At 43.8% G+C, this 27,261-nt stretch overlaps 3 protein-coding genes across 30 annotated transcripts in view; 2 read left to right on the top strand and 1 right to left on the bottom strand.

Annotated features, from left to right (window-relative positions):
• Positions 1–8,031, top strand: part of kif1b (kinesin family member 1B) — a 49,425-nt gene extending 41,394 nt beyond the window's left edge. For 15 of the 24 annotated variants that reach the window (XM_078798302.1, XM_078798303.1, XM_058083187.2 and 12 more), the window contains 12 exons: positions 521–547; positions 1,948–2,062; positions 2,124–2,257; positions 2,325–2,386; positions 2,478–2,623; positions 2,696–2,956; positions 3,364–3,435; positions 3,518–3,639; positions 3,740–3,892; positions 3,991–4,183; positions 5,517–5,635; positions 5,723–8,031. In XM_078798302.1, the coding sequence (XP_078654428.1) occupies positions 521–547; positions 1,948–2,062; positions 2,124–2,257; positions 2,325–2,386; positions 2,478–2,623; positions 2,696–2,956; positions 3,364–3,435; positions 3,518–3,639; positions 3,740–3,892; positions 3,991–4,183; positions 5,517–5,635; positions 5,723–5,765 (1,447 nt within the window). In that variant the 3' untranslated portion in view covers positions 5,766–8,031. The remainder of the gene's footprint in view (positions 1–520; positions 548–1,947; positions 2,063–2,123; positions 2,258–2,324; positions 2,387–2,477; positions 2,624–2,695; positions 2,957–3,363; positions 3,436–3,517; positions 3,640–3,739; positions 3,893–3,990; positions 4,184–5,516; positions 5,636–5,722) is intronic. The other 9 variants (XM_058083182.2, XM_058083192.2, XM_058083200.2 and 6 more) reach the window with 1 other exon arrangement.
• A 1,198-nt stretch (positions 8,032–9,229) lies between these two features.
• Positions 9,230–16,760, top strand: pgd (phosphogluconate dehydrogenase). Of its 2 annotated transcripts, XM_058083207.2 has the most exons (14): positions 9,230–9,322; positions 9,611–9,686; positions 9,769–9,948; positions 10,020–10,085; positions 10,163–10,281; positions 11,157–11,226; positions 11,321–11,455; positions 11,542–11,731; positions 13,318–13,448; positions 14,785–14,918; positions 15,089–15,188; positions 16,152–16,274; positions 16,377–16,524; positions 16,632–16,760. In XM_058083207.2, the coding sequence occupies exons 1-13, from the start codon at positions 9,315–9,317 to the stop codon at positions 16,494–16,496; spliced, it is 1,452 nt and encodes a 483-aa protein (XP_057939190.2). In that variant the 5' UTR covers positions 9,230–9,314; the 3' UTR covers positions 16,497–16,524; positions 16,632–16,760. The 2 variants fall into 2 exon arrangements, with proteins under 2 accessions (XP_057939190.2, XP_078654130.1); XM_078798004.1 differs by having other exon boundaries at positions 9,255–9,322; positions 16,377–16,760.
• A 600-nt stretch (positions 16,761–17,360) lies between these two features.
• tardbpa (TAR DNA binding protein a) lies at positions 17,361–22,052 on the bottom strand. 4 transcript variants are annotated; one of them, XR_013630154.1, is made up of 7 exons: positions 21,314–22,051; positions 20,857–21,020; positions 20,306–20,443; positions 19,369–19,539; positions 19,168–19,288; positions 18,378–18,525; positions 17,361–17,708 (listed from the first exon to the last, which is right to left on the bottom strand). XR_013630154.1 is itself a non-coding variant. In XM_078797963.1 (6 exons), the coding sequence occupies exons 1-6, from the start codon at positions 21,552–21,554 to the stop codon at positions 18,431–18,433; spliced, it is 930 nt and encodes a 309-aa protein (XP_078654089.1). In that variant the 5' UTR covers positions 21,555–22,051; the 3' UTR covers positions 17,361–18,430. The 4 variants fall into 4 exon arrangements, 2 of the variants coding, with proteins under 2 accessions (XP_078654089.1, XP_057941609.2); XR_009131931.2 differs by having other exon boundaries at positions 19,204–19,288; positions 21,314–22,050; XM_078797963.1 differs by having other exon boundaries at positions 17,361–18,525.
• Between the last annotated feature and the right edge of the window lie 5,209 nt (positions 22,053–27,261).

The following is a 27,261-nucleotide window of genomic DNA, read 5'->3' as shown; positions in this document are numbered from 1 at the left end:
TATCTTTTTCTTATGATATTCAGAATGGTAAAGGGTACGTGTTGAATACAGGAAGTGAACAAATATATTAGTCATTGCTGGAAACAGAGAGGGGTAGGTAAGACACTCACACGCCACACGTGTTGCGTGTCACACATCATCTGGAGTCTCGGCACACAACCAAAGTTCCTCCTGCACACTCCCAAATCCGTATGGAGGCGGTACTCATCCCCACACTTTGCCCACATTTACGTTTACTTTTACAAGTGCAGCGTCATGTGACCGGGGCTTTATAGCCGCTGCCCGAATTGTATGTGACGTAACATGCATGCGTATGGAGATGTAAATCTGCATTTCCAGTGAATTAACACGGTGTGTATATGGCGGTGGTGTGTGTATAAGTGTGACGTGTTCCTGTGTTACATTTGCATGACCATTTCCTGTTCATTTGCTCCATTGTCTCCATAGCCTGACTCTTTATGCTTCTCTTTTTTTGTGCATTCTTTCCTCCTCTTGCTGCTGCTGGACTCTTTGTGCTCAGGCTCTGTATTGATAAGGACATTGATAGGTATTAGTAGTGAGCAGAAAACATAAGATCCTTTCTTCCTGAAAGAATGTTATGCTTCCTTTGGTTTAAAGTTTAAAGAATGTTATTAGGTTTCTATACAGTATATGTGTTTGTTGGTATTTTGCATTATGTTGGCCTTTATTTGTATTTGGTCACCATTGCAAATTATTCTATACACTGTCTGTTGAATCAAAAAGTCACACAGGCATGCACTTTTTTGTTATTGCTTTCTCGGAATATGTCCCTGCCGTCAGGAAGTACATTGATGGGAAAAAACCTGCTGATTTATGTCATATAGTTAATAAGCCAGATGACCTCCTCATGGGCTCATAACTGAAACAACACAGTAAAATCAATCCAAGATCATAACACCATCCTCCTTTGTAGCAAAGGCTCTGGAATTACAGGTCTATCTATAACTGGAACCATCTCCCATTTACCTGATGTGCCTGTTACTCTGGAATAGGCACAATATGACATTATTCCATCCCTCTGGAGTTCAATCGTTCCACCCACCGGGGTTAAATGTTGTGCAGCCAGCCGCAACATATTTAATGCATGCATTATCCAACAGACAGTGTATACACAAGTAAAGGTGATCATGTGCAAAATCAACCCTTTGTTGTGTTTGTTTAGTTTGTCTTTCTCATTAGGATGCACTCGTATTTTCCCCTTCGATGTATTTTAAGAGGTCAAGGTCTGACAGTTTTGGAGTAATATTCTGTATGTAGTGTTTTGTTGGTCAACATTGACATACTAAGTTTCAGTCTGCAGTTAAATGAAAGGTGAGTGGAGCCAGCCATGGGGAGTTTAGGATGCCATCGCTCTGTGCATAAGAGCACCCCCTGCTGCAGAAAATTTGCTTCACAATTGTAACAGACTGGTTAGCTTAGGAGGCAGGAGCGGCCCTACCCAGTGTAGCATCCTAGGCAGGCTTTTATATGGCGTGCCCCTCCATCTGCTATGTCCATACTCTTACAACAGAAGTGGCTGCAGGGAGACATGTTTAATATTATCATTTGTACTCATTCATTGGCCATTGCTCGACATGGAAATCAATGTGAGCGTTTCCATTGTAAGAGTTAATTACTACTTTGGGGTCAGTCGGCTCTGGAGTCATGGTCGGAAATCTATTTTCAAACAATACGTAGAAGACATAAACCTGCTGTTTTGCAGGCTTCCTGTCTGCCACCCAGCTTGCTGCACCTTCTAGCACAGTGTTGTTGTATCTTCTTGTGAAGCGTGTCAGTGCCACCTCACTGCACAGTGTTGACTAGTTCTTCACTCACCGCACACAAATGGCTCTGCAAGGGAATGGTGTCTGCCTCTGACTTGTATTGTCACCTCTTAGTCCAAGACTTGACCTGTCTTGCATTTTGTGCTGTTGTGTTCTCCTGCAGGACCTTCTACCGCTTTGAGGCAGTATGGGATAGCTCCCTGCACAACTCACTCCTGCTAAACCGAGTCACTCCATATGGAGAGAAGATCTACATGACGCTGTCGGCATATCTGGAGGTACGCCACAACGCCCTGTGTTGTATCACCTTGCCATTAACTGCTAGTTTTGTCTGCATAGCTTGATCATTGCATCCAGCCTGCCATTATCACCAAAGACGTCTGCATGGTCTTCTACTCCCGGGACGCCAAGATCTCCCCTCCCCGTTCCCTCAGGAACCTATTTGGGAGTGGATACTCCAAAACCCCAGACTGGTAAGTTTGCATGTTGCTTTTACTGTAATTTACTGTAACTGTAATGTAATTGTACTCCTACTCACAGCAACCGAGTGACCGGAATCTATGAGTTGAGTTTGTGCAAGATGTCTGACTCTGGAAGTCCAGGTGAGCAGTCTGAGCATTGTCCAGACGTAATATGCAACAGGCTACAATTCTACCAAGGGTGCCAAACGGAGATTTGGCTTGTGAACTGCAGGCATGCAGCGCAGGAGGAGGAAGGTCTTGGACACATCGGTGGCATATGTGCGTGGTGAGGAGAACTTGGCAGGTTGGAGGCCGAGAGGAGACAGCCTCATCCTGGAGCACCAATGGGAGCTAGAGAAAATGGAGCAGCTTCAGGAGGTACAAGGTTTAAATATGAAAAAAGATATTGCAGTTCCTTTTGGAACACAGTTGTTCCCTTCTCGTTTCTAGGTGGAGAAGACACGCCACCTCCTGCTGCTGAGAGACAAGCTGGGAGAAACCGCTCCTTTGGGAACAGCGCCCACCACGAAGTCGCTGAGCGAGTTACTGTCTCCATGCCTGAGCTCAGGCTCATTGTCCACCTCCACCTCCATCTCCTCACAGATCTCCAGCACCACCTTTGAAAGCGCCATCACACCCAGTGAGAGCAGCGGCTACGACTCTGCTGACATCGAGAGCCTGGTCGATCGTGAGAAGGAGCTGGCCACTAAAGTGAGAACACGTGTGATATATCGATTGTAAAATCATTGGGGATGGGCATATCAAGACATTTCCTAATATTTGTATGTTCCTTCAAATCCGGATCGCATACGGCACACCTAAATAATGTTTGTAGATACAGCAGATAGGCTGCACTTGTCTGTAAGCCGCGGTGTCCATGTTGCATCATGGGAGACTCACACTTTAAACCTTGCAATCCTACCTACGTACGTATGCTCGTTCCCAGCATCACTCGTTAGCTCCCGTGAGACCCTTTTTTAATCAACAGTTGCCGCAGTCCCAGCAGACACGAAATTCCTCATGAGCAACACATTTCCTACGTGTTCTTAATGTACTCAAGGCTTTTCCCACACACTTTTGTTGTGTGAGCTAACAGTTGTCACCATCCTTGTACGTAGTGCCTCCGCCTCCTGACTCACACCTTCAACAGTGAGTATAACCAGCTGGTGACCAGCATCAGCGACTGCAAGGTGAGACATGTCACAGGCCCACCACAACGTTGCTGTCAAATGCCGTGGTACACCGTCGTCAATGTCTGTCTTCCCTTCTCAGCTCTCCGACATCTCCCCAATTGGACGCGACCTGTCAGTCACCAGCTTCAGCAGTGCCACCCTCACGCCTTCCTCGACCTGCCCGTCTCTGTCAGACTCCCGCTGTGGCTCTGTGGAACAGAAGTAATGATTTTACAGTCTACATGTTCTGTTTTCATCAGCATCAGGCTCAGGTTTCCTTTAAAACGCTGCAAGCACCTCTGATGTGTGATTTCGACCCCAGGACACCGGAGAACTGCTCCCGTGCGTCCAGCCCCTCCTGCTCGGATTATGAAAACTTCCCAATGGTTCCCACGCTGGAGACGTCCTACCTCGCACGTGCTGGGAAGAATGAATTTCTCAACTTGGTGCCTGATATTGAAGAAATGAGGCCAGGGTGAGAGCTGCCACGCTGAATGAAGATAACGCGATTGAAGGGATGAAGGCTAAATAATATACAAAATTGACACGCGGCCTTCTGTTTGCCTCCATCAGAGCCGTTGTGTCCAAGAAGGGTTTCCTGAGCTTCATGGAGCCACGGTCCAACTCATGGGTGAAACACTTTGTGGTCGTGCGGCGGCCTTATGTCTTCATCTACAACAGTGATAAGGACCCAGTGGAGCGAGGTGTCCTCAACCTTTCCACAGCACAGGTGGAATACAGCGAAGACCAGCAGGCCATGATCAAGGTCGATTTTCTAGTCACTAAATCAATTAGCCAGTATCATTAGGCAATTGCTATATTAGCGTTACTACTGTATCGTGGTTCATATCTTCATTAATACCATTACCACCAATATGTCTGACTGTTTCAGTAATACCTTGTCCTCTCCATCATGATCCTCTATAACCATCATTAGCCACGTTTACATGAGGAGTTTTTCTCTTTCCGAATGACCTTTCCAAAAACAATGGTATACATGGAAAGGAATATTCCAATCTCTTGTCTACATGCGCCGCTATAATCAAACAGAATAGTCAATGGGGCATGCCCGGTACAACGTAAACATCAACATCACAGGATACCAAATTCCCAGAGTTTTTCTTTCACTTGTTGGAATAACTCCGTATCGACAGTTTTCCCTTCTTCCAGTCTTGAAATTAGTTTGGATCAAAAAAAACTTTCCACAGCAGTCCAGTGCCGATTGCTGGCCTCCATTTTTAAAACTGAAGAACGTCTGGAGCTAAGTGTTACGTCATATCTGAGCATGCGCTGAAAGAACGCACCCGGGATAAATTTAAACATCTTGCTAATATTTTATCATTAAACTGGGGACGTGTTTTATATAGATATATATTTTCTTTTTTTATAAAACTGGACTTGTGAATGGCGTATAGAAGGGTTTAGATTCTGTTCCACAGATGGCGACAATGCACACAAAAGCTGCTTGCCAACCGCCAATAAACAACAGAAGAAGAAAAACACGCGGAAGAAGAACGCACCCTGACAACTTTCCTTTTGAGCGGGTACAAGATACCTCAATCGGATTGGGGAAAGGAATATTCCTCCCCCGTGAATCCAATTATATATTCATTTGGATTGGCACTTTTCTTTCAGAATGAGGTGTATAGAAAGGTTACATTCTTTCTGTTTGAGCAAATAAACCAAATGCAATTGGAATATTTGGGTCCATGTATACGTGGCTAATGACATTTGCTGATGTAGTCCTGTTGGTTCCTCTTGTTCTGTTATTGTCATTACAATTCTTCTATTGTCCCCCACTCCCCTCTCTGTTTTCTTTTTTTTTTTCCTCTTTTCTTTCCCCTTCCGCTCTGGTATGGCCGCTCCAAATTTGCATAACCAGACAACATTAAATAAAGCCGAATAATATTCTATTTAACAGGGAAGGTGTAGCTTACACATTTCCCTGGCAGAGCAAATGTGTTTAGCATGTAAGGGCATTTAGATCCATAATAGGATCTGCCCCAGCGGCTGGACAGGTAGAATAAGAAGTGAAATCATTGTCTTACGTCACAGTATTCATTCTGCATTGACAAGTGACATTCCTGTGTTTCTGACAGACACCAAACACGTTCGCTGTGTGCACCAAGCACAGAGGAATTCTCCTGCAGGCCAACAACGAGAAGGACATGAACGACTGGCTTTATGCATTCAACCCCCTGCTGGCGGGAACGATAAGGTACACCCACCGGTATCATATTTGAAGGTGGAAATAAAGCAACTCTTCCTGACTCCTCTCTGGTGACCATCTGATACCTCCCCTTAGGTCCAAGTTGGCAAGGAGACGTAGCGGCCTCATCAAGAACTGAAGGGGAGACACCACAAGCTCCAGTCTTTCTAAAACAAATGAAAAAAGAAAATCCCTTTGAGCATAACAAGCGTTCTAACACCTGTCAATCATTGTGAATCTCTTTTCAGTAGATTTGCAGCTTAAGTCTCCTTTCTTGCAACTAAATCTTTGTCAAAAGAAACATGCCGCCTATTTCTATCCTCGGTTTCCTTCTCAGCTTTTGGACCTTTTCTTTCTTCACAACAACATTTTGTTGGCTTTGCTGTCGCCCCCCATACCCCCAGTCCCTTAACTAGTAGCATGTGGTTCTAGTCTACTTGTGTGCACGATTCGGCAGAAAATGTTTGTCAGGCCATGAACTTTCCGTTTGCCAATCACATGATTACGTTCATCAGTGTTTTTGTCTTATGTTTTTATTGCATTTGTTTATTGTTAGAATAATAGCCACATATTAACAGCAGCACCCCATAGTTTGCTTACTAAAAACACAAAATGTCCAATGAGGTCATGAAGGGAACATATGATACATATAATCTCTCAAAGGGACTTTGGCAAAGCAACAAATCTTGGAGAACTAAAGCGTTTTTTGGAATTTGCTTTCTAACGTAGATGCAAGGCCTCAGCGCCTCTACTATCTCCATAATGATGCTTAAATAATGGAAACACTCATACTAATCAGCGTGAGGGCCACCATGAGCTTCCTTAGCTCTGGTGTTCATAAGAATCGTAACCATCTCTGTCTTTCTGTGAGTGATAACTAACAATCATGCATGGATGAAAAAATGTTGAAGAATATTATTTCAGGAAGGATGATGATGATGAGGAGGAGGATCTAGCGACTATACGTGTCTATACACAACTAACTGGTCTGAGATCAGCTAGAGCTTTTGGCTCTCAGCATGCTTTTTGCATTTTTTTCTTGGTGCATTTTCAAATGAAGCAGAATGGGGAAGGGTGCATCCAGTCCGTCACAGTGTCAGTAAAACCACAGGTTATATTCATTCCTCTAGGTTGCTGTTGTTTCTTTCTTTTAACAGGGATGTTTTATACAACATGTTTAACACGAGCATTTCTTTTAACTTTATTTTGCACATGTAAACACAATATAGCCAGACAAGGCCGTTAGTGTATTTTTTTAATTAATAGCACATATCAAAGCTACACCGGATGGCTGTACTCAAACTGGTTATTGTCTTTGAATATTTGAAAGAAGAGATATTAAGGGAGAAAATACACACAATTTCTTTATCCATGCTATCGCTTCGGTTAAGGGTGCAGACTCTGGCCAGCCAACCAGTAGGAAGACATTTGCATGGAATTGAAGGTCACGGGTGCAAAGATGTGTTACAAGCACGATTGGGTTTTCTCTGAAGTCGTCAGGATGTTTTTGTCCACAGGTCAGCCAGCCTGTTGGTCATTAGATCTGATCACTAATGAGAAACCTTTTTGCATTCTCTATATTTCTTGCTAGAGCAGATATTTTTTCACCTGAGTGGCTAATTTGCAGAGTTTTCTGATTTTAGATTGTGTATTTATTGTTTGCAATGTATATATTAGTTTGCAGATCTTTGCACATATGAATAAAAAGGTTCAACTAACTGATTTGGATTTTGGTCTGCGCGGTTAGTTCCTCTTTAACCAAAAGGTGGCATGGCAGTCGAATGTACCGTAAAGATGTGTGTATGTCCAGCCAAAAGGGAAAAAAAGAAGAAACATGCAGTCTGTTGTTCCTCGTTTGGGACCCTGACTAGTATTGGCGCTTCCTTTTTCATGAGAAAGGTATTGGAGCAAAAGTCTGCCTGGGATTGCAAGTCTATTTACTCTCTCCTCATGCTAACCAGCCACAAGGTCTTTATTTGTCTTATATCAGGGAATACTATAAAGGGTAGCTAGTGATATCTAGGATGACCAATATGTCATTGTTTGTGCTTCATCACCTGGACACATCTCCATTGATGCCTTTTCAACAGAACAAGCTTCCCCTCTTGACAATTATTATTATCCCTTTGGAGTCGCCAAAGGTTGTTTTTTCCCCAAAAGACGGCAACCATTAACACTGTACATGTTTTTTGTTTTCATACTTATTTTGTAAATATCTGTGTTGTATGGAGCTTGAATTAAAATAAATGTAAATATGTTTACTGTATTTGTAATAATTATAATCCATTCGCTGTATAGCGTATAGATGTGTCATGCAGATATCCTAATAATAATCTGTGTACGTTAATCCTGCACCATTGATCTGTTTAGTGAATGAGGAAACAATAAAAGCGCAATTAGCAGAACTTGTGATGCCTCTTAGTTTTCTTTGGGGGTGTCCTGTGGGCATGACAGCTTTCGCTTGTATAGTAGAAGCATCATTGGCTGTTATACTGGAATCTCATTTGGATGTAGGACGTTCTCACTAACTGCTCACGTAAAATGTAAGATACAAGTGTTATTTTAGTGTTTAGGGCAAGGGGTAGCAGAAACATGATTGGGTTTTTTTAAGTGGCCAAGCGTCTCACTTTGAGAGACCTGGCCCGAGACCTGGCCCCAGACCTGGCCCCAGACCTGGCCCCAGACCTGGCCCCAGACCTGGCCCCAGACCTGGCCCCAGACGGCCCAGAAAGGTCAAGGGTTTATCAATGATCAGTTGAAATTCATTTTCTACCGCTTATCCTCACAAGGGTCGCGGGGGTGCTGGAGCCTATCCCAGCTGTCTTCAGGGGAGAGGCGGGGTACACCCTGGACTGGCCAATCACAGGGCACATATAGACAAACAACCTATGGACAATTTGGAGTGGCCAATTAACCTAGCATGTTTTTGGAATGGGGGAGTCCCCAGAGAAAACCCACGCATGCACGGGGAGAACCAACTGGGTGGAGGGTGGAATTGAGCTCGGGTCTCTTAGCTGTGTGACATGAGCGCTGACCACCCTCCGCCGTGCAGCCCACTTGAAATCAATTGGCGTGATGAGTTAGAGACAACTAAATTATGCGTGACGTTCGCATAGACTCGAGAGTTGAATAAAGTATTTTTTTCTGAGTTAAAATATTACCCCACTTGTGTTTAAAGTCCTAATCTTTTTCCACAGTGCCTCCCCTGGTACCCCCGTGTGCATCGCCATTCTATCAATGCATCCATTAATCCATATTACTCAATAATACAATGCTTATAAAGGCTAAGACATGAACATCATGTCACATGCATTAGTTCCCAAGACTCAATGTCTTGTCTGAGCAGCCATCACAGTTCCTGGAGGATTCAACCACTGAGAATTCTGAAATGCTAGTAATACCGATAACGATAATGGCGAACAAATGTTCTCAATTTTCAGCCTTAAAATTAATGACCTCCGCTAACGTAACAACGAGTGACGACCGATTCGTCCAATAACAGAAGGGATCTCTCGGCTCAGGATTTATGGCCAATGAAATGTCTGGACTCGGATCGTTTCCGGGTTGATAGTGGCCTGTGATTGGCTGATTGTCTGAGCGGGGTGGGGCTACTTTGCCGGGGGGAGAACCAGGAAAGCAGATTCTGTCATTTCGTAAACCTTACAGAAACGTCGTCCTGCTGAGCACAATGGCTAAGTAAGTTCTTAACACTTTACTTTTTTATTAGAACTATGTGAAGTTGTAGTAGTATGTGGGCTTAGCCACTTATTTGATTTTATTTAGTTAGTTGTATTTATAAGCGTGTGAATGGCGCTGCTAGCCTTTTTGCTATGGCATAGATGTGATTGCCTGAAAAGTGAGGCGTGGAATTCACTTCCTTGAAATTCAACCACACATGGACTTTCTGATGATATTCTTCTTACTTTTACTGCTACTACTTAAGAGCCTGTCAGAAAACGTGATGATGTTTTTACTCCATTCCAGAGCTGACATAGCACTGATCGGTTTGGCTGTCATGGGCCAGAACCTCGTCATGAACATGAATGACCACGGCTTTGTCGTAAGTGTTAATCCGCTGTCATGCATGCTTCCTAATAGATCAATGAAATACCAAATCATCACACCCCGTCGTTCCTCTTTAGGTGTGTGCCTACAACCGGACGGTCACCAAGGTGCATGACTTCCTCCAGAATGAGGCTAAAGGCTCCAATGTGATTGGAGCAGAGTCTCTTGAGGACATGGTGTCCAAGCTGAAGAAGCCCAAGAGGATCATCCTGCTGGTCAAAGCTGGACAGGCTGTTGATGACTTTATTGACAAGCTGGTTGGTGTCTGGAGTTGGAAAAAACACCTGAACCCAAAGAAGTATTTCATCCGGCATTTGTCCCCCGTCAGGTTCCTCTTCTCGACGCTGGAGATATCATCATTGACGGTGGCAACTCTGAATACAGGGACACCACGGTAAGGACACCGCATTGGTGCGCATGTTCCAACTATGGTTGTTTTTGTCTGAGCGGCCCTGTGTTTGTTTCGCACAGCGGCGCTGTCAAAGCCTGAAAGAGAAGAACTTGCTCTTTGTGGGAAGCGGCGTCAGCGGTGGTGAGGAGGGGGCACGCTATGGACCCTCACTTATGCCCGGAGGACATCCAGAAGCTTGGTGAGTCTCACATGCTTGCTGACCATGTTTACTGTGGATACATTACATTTGTTGTCAGTCAAAAACACACTTTTGTGTTTATACCAGGGATGTAAAAAGTAACTTCTATTTATTTCATGAATTATATAAAAAAATATTCACCTAATTAATGCAGACAGTTCATCTAGTACAGTTATAACTTGGGAATACTGAGCTGCATTCAATGCATCAGTTCAAACTGAAACACGCGAAGAGAGTGATCAACATTGGACCGGACTTCGTTCAAGTGGAGACCAGGGTAGCAAGAAAACGGACTGTTGAGTCTTTGTAGTGAAATGGAGAGAATAAATATGGAGAGCTAGGTATCCACTCCTCTGTCTGTGAATGACGCTGAGACGAATGGTTGAAACTTTAAGTTCAAGTTCATTCATTCATTCATTTTCTACCGCTTTATCCTCGCGGGGGTGCTGGAGCCTATCCCAGCTGTCTTCAGGCGAGAGGCGGGGTACACCCTGGACTGGTGGCCAGCCAATCACAGGGCACATATAGACAAACAACCATTCCCACCCACATTCATACTTATGGACAATTTGGAGTTGCCAATTAACCTAGCATGTTTTTGGAATGTGGGAGGAAACCGGAGTACCCGGAGAAAACCCACGCATGTACGGGGAGAACATGCAAACTCCACACAGAGATGGCTGAAGGTGGGATTGAACCCAGGTCTGCGTGTTAACCACTCAACCGCCGTGCAGCCCAAGTTCAAGTTAACCCGCAAAATTAAGAGCCGTGAAGTGGCAAATCGGAATGCAATTCCATAAAATGTCAAGTGGTATACATTGTGGTTGTCTACAATAGTTTCGTACATCATTTCTTGCTGTTGTTCCAAATTGAAGGCCTCACATCAAAGACATCTTCCAGAGCATCGCTGCCAAGGTGGGCACAGGAGAGCCCTGCTGTGATTGGGTGAGTGTCCCCATTTGAACTTTGGGATTTAGCGTCTGTTATCTGGTGATTAACTGGTGATTAACTGGTGAATGTCTGGTGATTGTCTGTGCAGGTAGGCGATGAGGGTGCAGGTCACTTTGTCAAAATGGTCCACAATGGCATCGAGTACGGCGACATGCAGCTGATTTGTGAGGCCTATCACCTGATGAAGGACGTGCTCGGGATGGACCATGATGAGATGGCACAGGTGAGCTTTCATGGTTTGCTGTAGAAGCTGTTTGTCAACATCAGCGGCCTTCATCTGTCTGATTTGTGTCTGAACCCTTCGTCCAGGCTTTTGACAGCTGGAACAAAACAGAATTGGACTCGTTCCTCATCGAGATCACCGCCAACATCCTGAAGTACAGAGATGCCGATGGTACACATCTGCTGCCCAAGATTCGTGACAGTGCAGGACAGAAAGGCACAGGGAAGTGGACCGCCATTTCAGCTCTGGAATACGGCACACCTGTGACTCTGATTGGTAAGGAAGTGGTTGACAAGGAAGTAGATGGTTTCCTGGCTTGCTCATATTCTGAGTCACTGCCTTTGTCATGATTACACCAATAGTGGCGTGTTTCAGCATGGAGTGGGAAGGCTCCGAGGCGCTGATGCTAACTGGCTACGTGAGCTTCTTCCAGGCAACATGCTTGATTTGTGTCCACCCTTAAGAAGATTGACAGCTTTTCTAGTAGTCTACTCATCTCGGGTGACATAAGGGGGATTTGTTGCCTTTTGAGCTGCCTGCCTGGGCCTTTCATAAGCAGACAAGATGGTTCCTGGGGGTCAGGAGCGGTTCACTATTCCTATTTAGCAGTCTGAACCTTCCATTGCCGTGTATGCAAGTGCTTTATATGTCAGGGAGACGGCAGCAGTACAGCAGCCTCCATTGTCCCATTGCCAAGTCAACACGCTGCTAGGACTTTTGATTTCTTTTTTATTTCAAGCATTTGAGGAAAATATAACCTAAATAAGAGCAAAGGGGGGGGGGTGTGTGAAGTTACTTTTCAATACTGTACTTAAATATAAAGTCACTAAAATAACAAACATTCTTAATGAGGGAGATCATGCTGTAATTTGTGACATCATCACAAACTGGTGAACTGAAAATTATTTTTTTTCCAATTACTTGATTAATCGAAAAAAAAATGTCAGTAGAATACTCGATTACTAAAATATTTGATAGCTGCAGCCCTCAAGTGAATAGCGTTAAACCACAGCATCATCCACCATATCCTGTTTGCTGGATTGTGGGCAAACCTTTTGATTCACAGGTCGCATTGAGTTAACACAATTGTCCAGGGGCTAGACGTTATACAGTATTTCATACACACACTAGTGTAAGCCTACTCTTATTTTATCCGTAAAAGCTTGTGTCCCTTTCTTCAGGAGCACTTGACACATCAGACCACATCAAATAACAAACTCCTTTGATGCCTTGGCTGCGCTTAGAAATTCTGTCCATAAAAATTGTGAACAGAATCGGTGACAAAGGGCAGCCTTGGTGGAGGCCAACGTTCACTGGAAACAAGCTGCACTTACTGCTGGTAATGCCAAGCAGGCTCCTACACGGTCGTACAAGGACCCGTACTCCCGGAGCACCCCCACAGGATGCCGCGAGGGACATGAATGCCTTTCCCAAGTCCACAAAGCTAGTTTCCTTCTGACTCCACTCGGAAGTCATTTAGTTTGCCCCCCCCCTCTCTGACATCATCCGACATGAAGTTCTCTCGCTCTTTAACTAACACAATTACACCACAGGTGAAGTCAGCTGGAATAGGCTCCAGCATAAGAAATAAAACATTAGCTATAAAGTTAAGTCAATTGGTCGTTCATTATTTAGTGAAATGTTTTATTTTTTTTGTGAAACCAAGCACAATTATTTTTTCCCAATTCCAATTACGCAGTCCTAAAGTGAACAGCGTTACACCACAGCATCATCCACCATATCCTGTTTGCTCAATAACCTGTTTTGCAAGTTGACTGAAAATCTAAATGACTGACTTCCTTGTACACACTCATCCTTGTTTCTTACATGGGAGCTCATTGGATTGTCTCCTGTCTCTGCAGGCGAGGCTGTCTTTGCCAGATGTCTGTCCTCTCTGAAAGAGGAGAGAGTGGAGGCCAGCCGCAGCCTCTCAGGGCCACAGGGAGTCACATTCAGTGGCGACAAGGCCGTCTTCCTGGAGGACATTAGGAAGGTAGAATACACTGAGCACATAAACTGCCTGCCACTGCTGCAATACTTTGTGGCAACGTGTGGCAATAGTTCTGATTTATATACAATTATGCTTTGTTGACAGACTATGAAGGAAGCAGCAAATGTCAGTAAAGCCAAAGTAAAAATGAATAGATTTGTACTTCCTGCGGTGGAAGAGTAAATAGAGCCTGGTGTGAGCTCTACAAAATTCATTCAATCATTCAGCCATTCAAGGAGGGGAAGCTTTTTTTCCATAAATGGGTTTACTTATTCATTCATTCATTTTCTACCGCTTATCCTCACAAGGGTTGTGGGGGTGCTGGAGCCTATCCCAGCTGTCTTCGGGCAAGAGTTTGGTTACACCCTGGTCTGGTGGCCAGCCAATCACAGGGCACATATAGACAAACCACCATTCACACTCACATTCATACCTATGGACAATTTGGAGTCGCCAATTAACCTAGCATGTTTTTGGAATGTGGGAGGAAACCGGAGTACCCGGAGAAAACCCACGCGTGCACGGGGAGAACATGCAAACTCCACACAGAGATGGCCGGATTGAACTCAGGTCTCCTAGCTGTGAGGTCTGCGCACTAACCACTCGACCGCCGTGCAGCCCTAGGTTTACTTATTCATATGTAAATTCTGGTATCTGCCATGATATCAGCTGGAGTTGCTGTGCGAGGCCACTGTGTGACCAACCGGCTATAAGTGTGCTGCTGCTCGTTGGGGACAGAAACCAACAGAAGAGAGTCACCAAACCCAATGTTAGTCGTTTTTAACAAAGACAAAGTCCCTGTGGTTTGGTAAACTCTCTGGGTCAGTTCAGAGCAATAATGAAACTCTTGGAAAATGCTCCGGTGGTGTTTTATACTCAAAGATCGCTGATTCGCTCTTCACTGCCAATCAAAAAGGGATTCCACCTCAGACAGATCATCCAGTCATCATGCAGAAGCCGAGCATCCGGGCCAGCACACTGATGCCACTAGATGCCCAGAGTCGTAGAGCGTAGGATTGGTGGGACAAAGCCGTCCATTTTTGCACAGTGGAACAACCCATTCCACGGTTCCCCGTAAAAGTCAGGAAACACTCAGCGTCCGACTGTGAAAAAGCAACATGGTGCTGAATGAAATGTTACCTGTGATAAGTAGCGGAATCAAAAGAAAAGATGAAAGTATTCTAGCACACCAAATGTACACACAGCAGTACATATTTCACCCAGCATCTGTGTGAGCAGCAACATAGAAAGATTTGCAGACATGATGCCAAACATGTTGCCAGGGCAACGACCTGCAAGTATATTTGATGAAATGTACCCCTGTCACGTGTATTCCCAGGCCTTGTATGCTTCCAAGATCATCTCCTACGCGCAGGGCTTCATGCTGCTTCGCCAGGCAGCCAAAGAGTTCCACTGGTCTCTCAACTACGGCGCCATCGCTTTGATGTGGAGAGGAGGCTGCATCATCCGCAGGTCAGCCTACATTTACTCATAACGGAGCGAGACGTCCACGTATGGGTCTTCCTGGGCTCACCCCCGTAGAAACATGTTAACAGTCGATTTACAGCAAACATGCAGACAACATGACCAAAGGTGTTGAAATATCACGAGTCATGATTCATTCCCGTGTCTTCTCCCTCCAGTGTGTTCCTGGGTAAAATCAAGGAGGCGTTTGACAGGAATGCTGAGCTGCAGAACTTGTTGATGGACTCTTTCTTCAGCCATGCTGTGCAGGACTGTCAGGTATGGGGAAGCATCATGCTGCAATAGTTGCATCATCACACTCACCGGATGGTAACCTCCGCTTTTACAACAGTATGCCATGAAGCAACGCTCATTTCTCTTCAGCAGTCTGTTGTAAGAAAGTGGATGGATTGACACCTATTATTATTATTATTATTATTATTATTATTATTGTGCTTGTAGTTGAAATGAATACCCCTGACGTATCACTAAAAGTGAGCATGACTGTGGAGGGAGACGTATTCCATGCAGCTCCTGTCTTGGATCTTCTTATATTGTGTACCTAATGAACGGTCCATTGAAGCTCTTCCTGTCACAGATTATTTTAGATTTATTTTATTATTTTATATGTGTATATGTATGAATGTTTTTGTGTGTATAAATACTATGTATGTGTGTGTGCATACATGTATGTATACAGAAAAGTGCATGAGAAGCAAGTTGGAAGAAAAAAAAACGACTTATGATTTTTGTCAAAAAATCATCACCCTCAAACACTGGCATTTTATGCCGTTTTTGTGGATTGTATATATACATATAATATATATATGTATTGTTATACATATATATATTATATATATATTATGTGTGTGTGTGTGTGTATATGTATATTTTGTGTATACATATATATGTATGTGTGTATACATATATGTGTATATATATAATATATATGTATGTATATATTATACATATATAATATATATATTATGTGTATATGTATGTATATACGTATATATGTGTGTAGTATATATATGTATATTATGTGTATATGTATGTATGTATGTATATGTGTATGTATATATATTATACATATATAATGTATATATATTATGTGTATGTATATGTATATAGGTGTGTGTGTGTGTATATATATATATGTATATATGTTTCCCTACATACTTTTTGTGAGAGAAAAATATTCTAGCTTACTTTTTAATCAAGAAGCCTGTGTTTATATTGTAGGAGTCGTGGCGGAGAACAGTCAGCACTGGCGTCCAGCATGGCATCCCCATGCCTTGCTTCACCACCGCTCTGTCCTTCTACGACGGCTACAGACACGACATGCTGCCGGCCAACCTCCTCCAGGTGAAAGCGTCCACATGAAGACATGAATTGGCTACAAATATTTGTAGCCAAGCAACGTAAAGGTCTGCGCTCTGTCTCAGTGCTCTTGTGTGTTTTGTTCAGGCTCAGAGAGATTACTTTGGAGCTCACACGTACGAGCTGCTCACCAACCCAGGACGCTTCATCCACACCAACTGGACGGGCCACGGTGGAAATGTCTCCTCCTCATCCTACAATGCTTAATAAAGACAACGCTGAGGTGACATTACCTGTGAGGAAAAGCGGACATGTTACACATGCTACACATTCCATCTCTATAACCATCCAACCTTGAACTCAGATTGACGTTTTGTTGCACTTGTGTTTGTCCAACTGTAGAATCCCAGCTGGCTAAAGTGCATATGAGCTGTCAGGCTGATCAGCCAAGGCTTTTCAGTGTTAGCACTGGATTAAGGTGAAGTGTTGCACTGTACTGTATTAGCTAAATAAAGACTTCAATCCCTTTTATTATTAGCTTGCTTCTTCCTTACTCTTCATGTGCCGTAAACAGGATTGAGGTTTTGTGTGTACGTCTAATTTAGGCAACAAGTTGGCAGCATTCCCTACTCTCCGGGCGGCCGGGCAAGCTCGTCTATCTACTATGTTTGCACAACACAACTGTGCATATTGGGGATGAGCCAGTACAACGCTAAATACATTATCCATTACATTACTTTATACATTATCTGTATTGGATACTCGTTTATATGCATAAATACCTCTGCACTGGTGCTGCCAGTGTCGGAGGCGCTCCAAATGGGTGGCTGATGTTAAAATCTAGTAACGAGTAATAAGAGTGTAAAATCAATTCACCTTTTTGAATATGGGGACAATCTAGGACAAAATTGTAAAGTATTTTAAATTTGAGCTCAATTTAGGATCTTTGTATGGCTCAAACATCCTTGTTCAAATCAAACAATGCAACATGAGCTTACACACGGCAACCGGCATCAAACACATACCATTTTCACAGAACATGACTTCAAATAAAAGAACTATGGCGCCCAGAATAAAGACGGCTGAAATAAGTGCTCTAAAAATAAGTCGTCTACAATAACAGACAACAGCTGATGTTCAACTCAAAAGCTTTTATTTTGTCAACACTAAATGATGTCCACTTCAGCTTGCGCTCCAAATGTTTTACAATGAAGCAAAGAAAAAAAAGTCGTGGCCAAAGTCACGATTAACGTCACAGGTTTGGGATTATAACATGTCAGTGTGATTTGGACCTCACTTGTGGTGTGGAAAAAAACCAACAACTTCCAACTAAGCATGGGGTGGTCCAAGTTTCCTCATGAGTGGGATGCAGATGATCCTTTTCTGGATTTAAGGCATTCGTGTAGAAATCCCACCCAGCGTTGGTCTTCAGCACCCCCATGAGTGACTCCTGGTTCCAGCGTTCCATGTCCGAGGCCCCTATACATGTGAATTAAAGTGTTGGCAGTTCAATTAATTGACTGTGAGAAAGAATCCACCGTGAAGAGCTCACCTTACCTAGTCAAATTCACTTTTTATTTTATTTTCAATCCACAAAACATAGAAAAGAACCCTCATTCAAAACTCAAACTTTCAATAGGACCATGTCAAACATTTACCACATCAGCCGCAAACTCCAACACACGTTCAAACGCCCCCAACTGAACAACACTCAAGCAGCACAGGTCTAATCTTCACACACGGAGGGTGGTAACACAGAAAATAAAGCACACAACCAGACGCACAGTCCACATTGAATTAGACATCAAGAGGAAACTATGAAAGGATACAAATACGCATCGCATGTGACCATGTGCGGCATTCTAAACCACTACTTTGGCTGGGAAATGGTGAGAGAAAGAGTTGACACGGAATTAATGTCCTTGTGATGACCATTAGGGACACACTCACTCGCACAAAGCCACAGGTTCTTCCAACTCTTGCAGGCATTTGTCCTTTCCAAAAGAAAAAAGCCAAAACAAAAACAAGCAGTCTTGTCTCACTCGTGCTTTCGTTCACGTTGCACTCGCTCGCCCCACATCAATCCCACTCATCGATCTCAGACAAGAAGTCCATGACAAAGGGAGAGGAATAGAAGGCAACACCCACCGTCGACCACAGTAAATGCAGAGTGAAGCTTGTGTTCTTTGATGGCAAAGCATTTACACGTGGGAGGAGGGCAAGTGATACTGAGATCTGTAGAACATTGCTGCCAGTGAGGCGCTTCCTCCCGGGAGAGAGCGAAAGAGTTGGTGAACTGCAGGAGAGATGTTCGTCAAGGCGTTTCCATCAGATGTCAAAAAAAAGATGCACTGCATTCAGAACATAATATCAAGCCCACTTCTAGTAGTACTGTGGTGCGCGGTTATAAATAATCTTGCATGCACGTCACTTTGTCAAAAGCGTCTGCTAACTAAACCCACTCAAGACTACATCAGTCACACACGGTTAACAAAAAAAAGGCAGTGTGTTTTTATACCCAGTTTCCCGCTTGTACTTACCAGATTAGCCATTTCTCTAAACAACGTAAGTAGTCTACTTATCTACATGCCCCAATTTGAAGACTTGGTCTCCATAGACGCACCAAAGCTGGAGTTAAAGCCGCTGTTGGAGGCAGAGTTTGCTCCCCCGGCCCAGCCCAGACTAGCAGAGTTGGGGCTGCTGTAACTGGTGCTGCTGGAGCTATACGTCTGATCTCTGGTGGTGGAGGCCGTGCCCGCCGCCGTGGTCATGCCCTGCTGCTGGTTAGCCAGCATGCCCATCATGCCCCAGCTGCTCTGCAGCGCCGCCTGCGCGGCCGCCACCATGGCGGGGTTAAGACCCAGAGCCCCAAAATTAACTCCTCCACTACCACCGCCTATCCCGCCACGACTACTCCCGTACACCTGACTGAACCCACCAGCCCCAAAGCGCCCGCGCTCCATCATTTGCCTACTGTTATTGTGTTTGGGCTCAGCGTTGGAGATGTGCACACTGACGCCCTTGATGATCAAGTCCTCCCCGCACAGCGCCTGGGCCACCTGAGGAAATGTCAACAAAGTCACGGCGCCGCTCATGCAACCCCTTCTTCAAAGCTTGCTTTTTGGATGAGGAATCATACCTGGTCGTCAGCGAATGTCACAAACGCGAACGCGCGGAATGGTTTGGGGATGAAAACGTCTGTGACTTCACCGTACTGCATGAAGTACTGTCTCAGTTCATCTGGGGTCATGTCCTCCGTGCAGCGGCCAACAAAGATTTTACGACTGCGCATGGGTTCATCTGGTAAGGCCTGACCACAATGAAACATTATGCTATTAAAATCCACGACATCAACATCAGCTAGTCAACACTTATTTATAGCAATGGACACTTGTCACCATGGTGACATGCTGGTAATCAGCCCCCAGGCCGCCGTGCGTACGATCTGCTCATCTGGCTCTTTTCATTCTCAATATATCTGTCAACTTGAAGGCAAATTCTTATGGAACATGGAGAACAGTTTATTAAAATGCCATGAGCCCATATTATTTTTTTTTAAATGCATATCTACAGTTAGGTCTGATTTGATGTCGTCAAAGTGGGACAGGGAAAGCGATTACTTTTTATTAACTTTTATGAAAGGAGTGGTTTCGGGAGCTTAGTATGTAATTAATAAGCTAATTTGCACCCAAAATGACAATGCATCAATTAATGAGATAGTCAAGGACATAATAAACACGCTAACATTACCCATTCCAACTCAACCTTTGCACATTTCACATTTTCTCCAATCAAGAGTTTTTATGCATGGAAACAGTTAACTTCATATTAAAAGTTGATTTTTAACAGAATGAGACAATCTTTCTTTGAATTTCTTCCTGTTTCTGTGTCCATGTTGTACTGAACGAGTACGGTTGTCCTAGTGAAGAACTTTCCATCCCTGTTAACACTTCCCCTCCTGTAGAGACGGCAATCTACTGGAGTTGCCTTCCTTCAACTGCACACAGCCCTATTCGTAATGACCAATGAAACGACGAATTCCTCCGCCCATTCCGAATGAGTGCTGAGTGTAATACCTTTGAGTTGGGCAGCTTGCAATCACACCATCGCCCATCAATCATGTGTCTCTGGGAAATCACTTTCACTTGTGTTTCATAGTCGGTGAAGCGCACAAAGCCAAATCCTTTTGAGTTGCCCTTTGCATCTCTCTTGATCTGGAAATAAATCAAATTGATGTTCATTAGCAATGTATTTTAAGCATTTTAAGCATTTCAAGTGCGGGGCAGTAACCCAAGGGCTTGCAATTCACAATTAAAAACAAGAGCAAACGAATAAATATTGACATCATCATTTCTAGTAAGTGTTCAATGATTGTAGACAGAACTACACTGGCGGGTGAATGATTCTGATGACTTAGAGACACATACCAAGCTGACCTTATCCATTTATCCAGATCGTCACCAAAACTATCCAGCTTCTTTGTTATTCCATGCACCATCCCACAACCCATTTTTACTATCATGCTATATCAAATTGAGTGCTACAATAACAAGACAGCTTGTGGTGGCTTAAGACTTTTGCACAGCACATTGGTTATGAACCAGAACGGCAGGATGGGATGCTCCACCTGAACCATGATGACCTCTCCAAAGGGGCTGAAGTAATCCTTCAGGTCTTGTTCTGTGGTTTTCCATGGCAGGCCGAGGACAATAAGGTCAGATGTCTTCTGAAAGCCCCTTTTGATTTTAACAGCTGAGGCAGCATCTATTTCTTCCATCTTCCTTTTGTTATCTGTAGGCAGGCAAGAAGGTGCATTGAGGGTGATCAAAAGTCAATAAAAAACCTTTGGCTGGTGGCCTTCTGGACTAATGTCTATCTGTGATCTCCTGCTACAGACTGATGAGCCTCTGCTAGTTTAACAATGGTGATTATGACGAATTTCTACAATGTTATAGACTTAGCTTACATTAGTGATGAATCGTGTGAGTAGTTTACCACTGGAGGCCATGCACATTCACGATGTTGTTGAGGCCTTCGATGAAGGCCTGTGGTGGTGTATTCTGTACGAGTGGACGTGTCCTCACCTTTGGGGTAGTTGACCACGTACACCAGGTTTCCCCACTCGTTCTCCGGTGCATGCAGGACGCCCTCCACAAGCCGGACTCCACGCATACACTGGGACTCGGGGTTCCTGTAACGAAGTCCGCACGCCCCGGGGAACTGAGCGGCGACCGATGACAGCAGAACCGTGCCATCGTCCTCCGACGGGATCTCCATCGGTTCCTCGTTCTCGTCTTCGGCCACCCGAATGTACAACTCGGACATGTTCTCTGAAAGACTGGCGGCCAGCTTGAAGACTGCGAGTGCTAACTTGCTATGAAGGAGTATTGCTAGATACGCAAATGTTGCGCTCGACTTTGTCGCTTAACTTTGCTTCCTCTTGAGGCAAAGCAAAACCAACAAAACAGTAAAACGTCACACCACTCCGAGTGATCTAACATTTAACTGCTGGCGGCCATGAAAAGCGTCACTTCTCTCGCACAAACAAGTTAGCTAGCTAGCCAGCTAGCTACCAAGCTAGCAAATGCGAGAGGGCTTGAAAAATGAATGAGCATCCACTCTGACAGTGGCCTTGTAGTCAATAGCTTTACACGCTATCCTCTTACCCAAGTCTTATGGCCAAATGGAAACACAGAGAGCACAAATTTCAACCTATCTAAAAGGTTGAAATTGGAAGTAGGAGTCAGCGAAGCACAATGCACTCAATTAGCAACTACACGCGCCGGTTACCTCTCAAGTTAGCTAACAAAATGGCCGCTTACATTCAGGGATGACGTCATCCCATGAGCACCCTTTCTTTTTTCAAGGATTTAAAACATGACCTTTCTCGTTCAAAAATTCATTTAAACAATGGTTTATAACGTCCCGCTGTTTTGCAAAGTCTTTTATTGTAAAGCGTTTTTACTTTTATTGTTGAGCTAAAAAATGGCGTGATTAAGAGTTTATTGGTTGCAATTACTGAGGCCAAAACAAATCACTGTAAAATGCAAACAAAATGTGATATCTTTAAAAATATTCCGATTATTTTTTATTGAGTCATTTAGAGGACCAAGGCCCCATCCTTAAAAGAATGTAAAATTGTTTCCAACAACATTTTTAGAAAATGCAAGTATGCAATTTAGGCCACTTTTTTCCCTTCTTTGTTACAGTTATCTGCCATCTTAAGTTGCTAGTTACATAACCTGTTTTTTTTTAGCCCCAAAACTATTTGAAATATTAATGATTATTATGGGCCGCACTATAGACAAGTGGTTAGCATGCAGGCCCCACAGTCAGGAGATGGGAAGACCTGGGTTGGAATCTCCCCTTGCGCATCTCCGTGTGGAGTTTGCATGTTCTCCCCGTGCATGGCTTTTCCTCGGGTACTCCGCTTTCCTCCCCATTCCCAAAACATGTTAGCTTCATTGGTGACTCCAAATTGTCTGTAGGTACGAATGTGGGTGGGAATGGTTGTTTTTCTATATGGACATATAGACAAAAAAGCACATGGCACATTGTAGAAAAAAAAGAAATAAAATAAGAAAAAGCCAAAAGTGTACACACAAGGAGGCTGAATACATTTAGATTTTGCCCAAAATGCTTGTTTGCCATCAGCATGTTTTACAAGAGGACAAGAGCACACGTCTTGTGCTGGAAGACACAGCCATCCCAAGGAGCGCCGATATTGGAAGTGTTGTCGCTGCCGTTGTTGACAAAACTAGCATAAGTATGTGTATCAATGCGGCAAGAAAATAAGTATGGGTAGTGTTTTAAATCTTCCAAATAGGGCAAGATACTGCAACTATGACAACTATGATCATCAGTGTACGTGTTAATGCATGATCACAACATGGATATCAAACCATGCAACCTTGGTAGAGGTTTATTTTTAGAGGGCTTCATAGTCAAAATAGCTGTATCCCAATGACAACATTGTTAGCTAGCTGAAATTAAATCGTTGAAAGACAAATAACTATGTGTTCATGTTTCACATAAGGATTGTGAATGATGGGCAAAATAAAAAAAGTGCCCCTTTAAGCTTGAGAGTAATTGTAATTCCATAAATGACCACCAGGTGACACAAGTGCATCGTGAGAGAAAGGAGAAACACACATGACAGGAATATGACTTCATATTCATACTTTTGGACAATTCGGGGTCACCAATGAACCTAACATGCATTTTTTTTGTATGTTGGAGGAAGCCAGAGTACATGGAGAAAACAAATCGCAACAGTTTGTGTAAGAAAAGTTAGTTTACTATAGTTTGATTGTAGCCGTAGGATAAGCGGAAGAGCAGGTGGATGGATGGATGATTGGAGCAGTGACAAATAATAACAGATTGCTTGCAGTTACAGTCCAGTCAATGGCCACAGGGGGCATACGTATAAGGAAAACACTTAACATCTACCCAAGTTATTAAATAGGAATAGCTGCGATAACAGAAAAAGTTGAGAGACATTCAAATCAACTTTATTTGTATAGCACTTTTCCTGCAAAGAAATGCAACACAAAGTGCTTTACAGAATTAAAACAATTTCCACAATTAAAAGGAAAAAACAATGAAACAAAATAAAGCCCCTCCTTCCCACCCTCCATACTAGACCCACACACGCACACACCCACGCAAGCACACAATCACACACAGTACGGCGACATGGCATTGGTTCAAAGGTGCACTTGTTTTTCCTAGGGTTTTTAATGCAGTACACTAAACTACCAGTGGAGGGCACTATTGTATTTGTTTTCAGACACCTTGCTGTGTAAAGTCGAATTTCACCATAAGCTTTTTATAAACCCACTTAACCAATTGTGCATGTTTTCCCTTAAAACACTCCCGCTCACCCACTTTTAATCAATTCACAGGTAATCGTTTCAGTAACCACATAGAAGATACAAATTCATTTGAAAGAAGTGTTTGCCTCATTGCAAGTGGAGATAATAATTGAGTTTGACTGTAGCATCTTAAATGTATTATCCACCAAATGCCAGCAATTAATACCAGAATGGCAGAAGAGCCATCCTTGTGTGTGTGACCTTTTCCCCCATTGTTGTTGTGACCTCCCGGTATGCACTCAAGCATCTGTAAATGATAACACTGCAGTGTTACGCACTTACATGCATCATATACAATGGGCTGTGGGGCAGAAAATCTAAACTTCCTTGCGCCTTTGGTCCCCATCTGCCGGGTGAACTTACAAGCAGGAAATAGGAATGAGGGGTTCAAAAAGCACAGCAACATCCGTGCCTCTTTCATGTGGCGTCTTCTCGGCCATCACCCTATCTGTAGAGACTGTTAACTATCCTTACAAAGTTAAAAACCCCTTTCATGTTCCAGTGTTCCTATTTCGTTTTAATTTCAGTCACAACATATGGTTTGCACATCTGGGAGATGCTAAGCTTGGTGGCACTCAATCTAACCCCCTCACCAACACACACACACACACACACACACACACACACACACGCACACACACACACACACACTGCTCCTGTGAAGTGATCCATATATGGTTGTTATTGTTATTGCTGATAATTATTCATCATTACTACAAGTCCTTTTGATTGGCTGCTTTGAGGTGATTGGCCGCTTTGAGGTTGCACGGTGTATGAGTGGTTAGGATGCAGGCCACACAGCCAGGACATCAGGAAGACCTGGGTTTGATTCTCCGCTTGGGCATCTCTGTGTGGAGTTTGCATGTTCTCCCCGTGCATGCGTGGGTTTTCTCCGGGTACTCCGGTTTCCTCCCACATCCCAAAAACATGCTAGGTTAATTGGCCACTAAATTGTCCATAGGTATGAATGTGAGTGTGAATGGTTGTTTGTCTATATGTGCCCTGTGATTGGCTGGCCACCAGTCCAGGGTGTACCCCGCCTCTCGCCCAAAGACAGCTGGGATAGGCTCCAGCATCCCCGCAACCCTCGTGAGGATAAGCGGTATAAAATGAATGAATGAATATTTTGCCAGGTGGAAAACTGAGACCTTTGTGTGGCAATAATGTTTGTTGAAAACCGAATCCTTTGAAAACCAGGACGTACAAAAACTGAGGTTCCAATATAGTATTTTGTTCTTTTCTATTTGGTTCCAACCATGAGCCATTGGCAACCATTGACCCCTGGACCATACTTTGGACACCCCTGTTCTATATTGTATATGATGCAATTAAATGAAGGGACTACTACAAGCGGTGTTTACGCTTGCAAGCATTTTTCCTCCGCTTTGTCCAATTGACTGTGGCAATGTGTGTCATTTAGATGACAGACTGCACGTGAAAACTAGTTTACTCACTAAGCACCTAATTTGTGACAGAAAATGGTGCACATTGGCACAAGATGCCACCATTCAGCACAACTTAGTGACACTTAAGTCAAGTACTGTTTAGATCTCGTATGACTTAGCAGGCAGGATGTCACCATCACTTCCCGTATTTGTGAAGCTTCATTAATGTCGAGACCTACAATATATTGAACTGCAGAGACGACGCACTCACTGCAGAAAAGAAAGGCGAGTTTGTATTATCTCGCAGCTGCAGAAGGAGAATGCAGAAAGAGCAGGAAGGAGGCATAAGCTAGAAAAAAGAAGGCACAGACAATATGGGAGAGGAAAATGCTGGCATGGTGTTGAGTTCAATGACGAGTTAACAAATGCGTGACACACATTTTTAACAATTCTACATATTCTTTGAATACTGGCACACGGCCACGCACATTTTACACATACTGTGTTTCACACCGGTTTATGACCAATTTACTCACTGGCATGCCAAATTGCGTACCAGTGCGGGGACGAAACAAGTGTAAACTAGACTTTATTTAACGACACTAATTGCTGCTGTGGAAGTTTTGGCCTCTCGCCTCCTCTTTTCTCAGCGCCATGCTTTTGGCACAGCAGACAGGGTTTCACACCAGTGGAGAGCCACAGCGAAGGGGGGGTGGTATACGTGTGGCTTGGAGTGGTTGCTGGGCCTTTTCATCTTGCTTGGCGGGTAATTACAGAATTATGGGTCAACCACGCATGTAACCGCAGTTAGGTTGCACAGTAGCAGATGTGCTGGTGACATTATCCAGCAGCAGAGCAAAAGGTAAATAAAAACATCTGCAGCTGTTGCTACGGACCTTTGCCAAACTTGCCTGGAAACCTAATTGTTCCCACATGGGCCCGTTTAGCTGGAGTAGTGAACGGGGCGGGTAGGGGCCTCCATGTAAGAAGAGGAATTTATGAATGGGATGGCGCTGGTGTGTGTTTCTACAAATGATTACCTCTGACACTGGGCCTGAAGACCATCACTGAAGAAGCAACAGGATCTTAAACAACTGGGATCTTGTTTTGTTCCTCTGAAGCTCCTTGTATCATCTGTCCTTGCCTGCTTGGCCCACTGCTTCCTTTGCTAAACCTTGTGTGTGTGTGTGCGTGTGTGTGTGCGTGTGTGTGCACTTGCCTGGGTGTGTGTGTGAGAAAGAGAGACACTGCACAATGTCAGGGAGGTCTCAGTTTGGACCAGAGCCAGGCTTACTGCAGCCCACATAAAAAAAAAAATAAGGAAGAGGCCCAATTTTAGCGATATCCTGTCTTTGCTCGACTTTGGATGATTGCTGTGCAGGGCCTGTGATTGTGTGAAACCACACATACTCATGTGTTACAATGCATACAGGGAAGCTATTTGGAAATCTATTTTTAATTTTTCACGTTCTTATTATTGTGGTTGACATTTGCAGTGTTGAACTGCACTGCATCCTGCCAATGATGCAAAGTACAACCGCAATAATAAACGCATTCAATTAATACGGTGTCAAAGTGTACAACTCTTGTAATGGACGTCAGTTACTTGTGAATTAAGTTGAATAGTTCTTGTTACGAACACTCTGCACAAAGTTGCATTAAGCTTATAACAGTAGTTGTATTAGCTCTAATAATAATTACATATAAATGCTGATCAGGGAACTGAACGTGCGCACCTTCTGCTGCAGGTCATCCACAGCTGTCATGTATGTA

Source organism: Doryrhamphus excisus, linkage group LG17, assembly GCF_037039965.1.
Source record: "Doryrhamphus excisus strain RoL-2023G ecotype Guam linkage group LG17, RoL_Dexc_Guam_v1.1, whole genome shotgun sequence".
NCBI classification, from domain to species: Eukaryota; Metazoa; Chordata; class Actinopteri; order Syngnathiformes; family Syngnathidae; genus Doryrhamphus; species Doryrhamphus excisus.
The sequence above is the reverse complement of the archived record's forward strand: the minus strand, read 5'-3'. Positions and strand labels throughout refer to the sequence as shown.